Source organism: Nicotiana tabacum, chromosome 1 (genome assembly GCF_000715075.1).
Source record: "Nicotiana tabacum cultivar K326 chromosome 1, ASM71507v2, whole genome shotgun sequence".
NCBI lineage: Eukaryota > Viridiplantae > Streptophyta > Magnoliopsida > Solanales > Solanaceae > Nicotiana > Nicotiana tabacum.
The window spans coordinates 184,434,554-184,437,376 of record NC_134080.1 but is presented as its reverse complement, the minus strand read 5'-3'; the positions used below and the strand labels follow the sequence as shown (position 1 = coordinate 184,437,376).

The following is a 2,823-nucleotide window of genomic DNA, read 5'->3' as shown; positions in this document are numbered from 1 at the left end:
AATTGGTATCAGAGCAAGGCTAACATTTTACCTTTTGCTTAACAGCTTATGAGAAAAGATCATGGCAAATCAAATTATCATAGGAGCTCTCTTTAAGGAAGGAACTTCACAAGTTAGACCACCATACTTCAATGGACAACATTTCTCTCACTGGAAAGTACGAATGGAAATCTTTGCTAAAGCATACGATGTCAAAGTCTGGAGAGTCATTAAAAGGGGAAACTATCCCCTACCTGCTAGCACTCCACCACTTGTTGATCTTGATGATATAGATTCATACTCAAAGGAGCAACTGGAAGCGGTACAAGTGAATAACAAGGCAAGAATCTGCTTCACAATGCTATAAGTGGTGAAGAATACGAGAAAATATCGAGTTGTGATACAGCTAAAGAGATGTGGGATAAACTAGAGGTCACCTATGAGGGAACCAGCAAAGTAAAGGAAACTCACATCAACATGCTAGTTCATGACTACAAACTCTTCTCAATAAAAGAAGGAGAATCCATTGAAGAAATGTTTTCCAGGTTTAGTAAAATAATTAGTGACTTAAAGGCATTTGGCAAGCCCTACACCAGTGGTGATCAAGTCAGAAAAATTCTCAGAAGTCTGCCAACCACTTGGCAGACCAAAGTAGTCACACTGGAATCTCAAGATCTAAACAAATTGTCCTATGATGAACTACGAGGAGAACTCATTGCTTTCGAAAGGGCACATTTGAAAAATACAAATCAAGAGGAGAAAAAGAAAATAGTTGCATTCAAAACCTATACTGAAATGGCTGAAAATGAAATTGATGATCCTGAAGCTCTACAAGAAGAGATTGCTATGATGTCTAGAAATACGGATGGGCTGATGAGAAGATACAGAAACACAAAGAAAGGAAGATTCCCACCAAGACGATCCAGGAAATACAATGAACAGGATAAGAACGATGGAAAATGCTACGAATGTGGAAAATTTGGGCACATTCAAGCTGAATGCCAAGAACTGAAAAGGAATATCTCTAGAGGCTTCAACAAGAACAAATCCTTCGAAAGCTGGAGTGATAAGGACGACTCAGACCATGAAGAAATAGCAAATCTTTGTTTCATGACAATTTTGGAAAATGAAATAAACAAAACCTCAGGATGCTGGACAGATGAAGATGATTCAGATGACGAGAACTATTTCATGGCACGGGGTGAAACTAGTAAGGTAAGATCTTATGACTGCGAAAGATGTAATGAATTGCAGGATATTCTTGATTACACCTTAAAAGAGTCTCAAAGAATAATGAATGAACTTAAGAGACTCACTAGGGAGGTTAAAGACTGGAAACTCAAACATGAAGTATGTGAAATCGAAAAAGAAGTACTTCAAGAAGAGTTTGAGGAGTTGCAAATGCAGCTTAACAGCTTGCGCAAATCCACCAGTCATAGTTCTGTTAGGTCAAACCAAATGACTTACAAGTCAACTGGAAAGGAACCAATCAGAACCAAGTCGACCAGTCGGTCGGACCAGATGACTTACAAGTCAATTGGGAAAGAACCAACTAAATCTAAGTCGGCTAGTTCTAACACTCATGAAAATAGGTCTGGAGCTAAATGTCATTACTGTAATAAAAGTGGGCATAAATATTCCGGTTGTTGCTTTTGTAAATCAAATGTGTCAGGATGGGTTTGGAAACCAAAAAATTCTAAACCTAGCAACACTAACCCACCAGGACCCAGGCAAGCTTGGGTACAAAAATGAAAGAGATCATCTTGTCTTGCAGGAACACCACAGAGTAAGCCGCAAAGGAAAATGGTATCTAGATAGTGCGTGTTACAGTCATATAACAGGTGACAAAAACCTGTTCATGGAAGTTACAAATATCGATGGAGGAAGTGTAAAATTCGGAGACGATTCAAGGGGCAAAATAATTGGCACTGGAACAATTCCTTTCAATAACAACTGTGACATTACTGTAGTATATCTCGTTGATGGCCTAAACTACAATCTCTTGAGCATAAGTCAACTCTGCGACTCAGGATATGAGGTAAAGTTTAAGAGAATAGGGTGTGCTATTGAAGATGAATCGGGTAAGATAATTCTTCCTGGAAAAGGGTATGGAATTTTTTATATACTTGATGGTTTTGAAAAGATAGATGGCCACATTTGCTTATCCTCTATGTCTGATGATTCATGGTTATGGCATAAAAGACTTAGCCATGCTAGCATGCACTTGATTGAAAAAATGTCCAAACATGATTTAGTTATTGGTTTGCCTAAACTGAATTGCTCTAGAACTCATATTTGTGATGCATGTCAAATGGGTAAGCAAACAGAAATTCCTTCAAAAATAAAGATATAGTATCTACTTAAAAACCTTTGCAATTGCTTCATATGGATTTTTTTGGGCCTACTAGAACTGCTAGCATAGGAGGTAAGAGGTATGCTTTTGTTATTGTTGATGACTTTTCACGTTTCACCTGGGTGATCTTCTTGTCTCATAAGGATGAAGCCTTAAGAAATTTTGAAGTTTTCTGCAAAAAGTTTGAAAGAGAAAAGGGATATCTGATCTCAAAGATTCAGAGTGACCATGGAGGAGAATTTGAAAGCAGAGCTTTTGAAGACTTCTGCAATGATTAAGGATACACTCACAATTTCTCTACACCACGCTCACCACAGGAAAATAGGGCTGTGGAAAGGAAGAACAGAACTCTCCAAGACATGGCAAGAACCATGCTACTAGAACATTCATTGCCAAACCATTTCTAGGTAGAAGGCGTAAGTACTGCTTGTCACATCCTCAACTGTTGCCTCATAAGGCCAATTCTGAAGAAGACCCTTTATGAACTCTGG

The 2,823-nt window shown here is 38.3% G+C and overlaps 1 protein-coding gene across 1 annotated transcript; it reads left to right on the top strand.

The window, feature by feature from the left end:
- Window positions 1-393: 393 nt before the first annotated feature.
- LOC107804950 (uncharacterized) lies at window positions 394-2,610 on the top strand. Its single transcript, XM_016628904.1, has 3 exons — window positions 394-1,656; window positions 1,754-2,085; window positions 2,388-2,610. The coding sequence occupies exons 1-3, from the start codon at window positions 394-396 to the stop codon at window positions 2,608-2,610; spliced, it is 1,818 nt and encodes a 605-aa protein (XP_016484390.1).
- The last annotated feature ends 213 nt before the right edge of the window (window positions 2,611-2,823 follow it).

Coding starts and splice junctions, on each gene's coding strand:
- LOC107804950 (XM_016628904.1), top strand. CDS start 394: ATGTGGGATAAACTAGAGGTCACCTATGAGGGAACCAGCAAAGTAAAG. Junction 1,657..1,753: donor AATCAAATGTGTCAGGATGG/GTTTGGAAACCA, acceptor CTTGTCTTGCAG/GAACACCACAGAGTAAGCCG. Junction 2,086..2,387: donor ATAATTCTTCCTGGAAAAGG/GTATGGAATTTT, acceptor TGGGCCTACTAG/AACTGCTAGCATAGGAGGTA.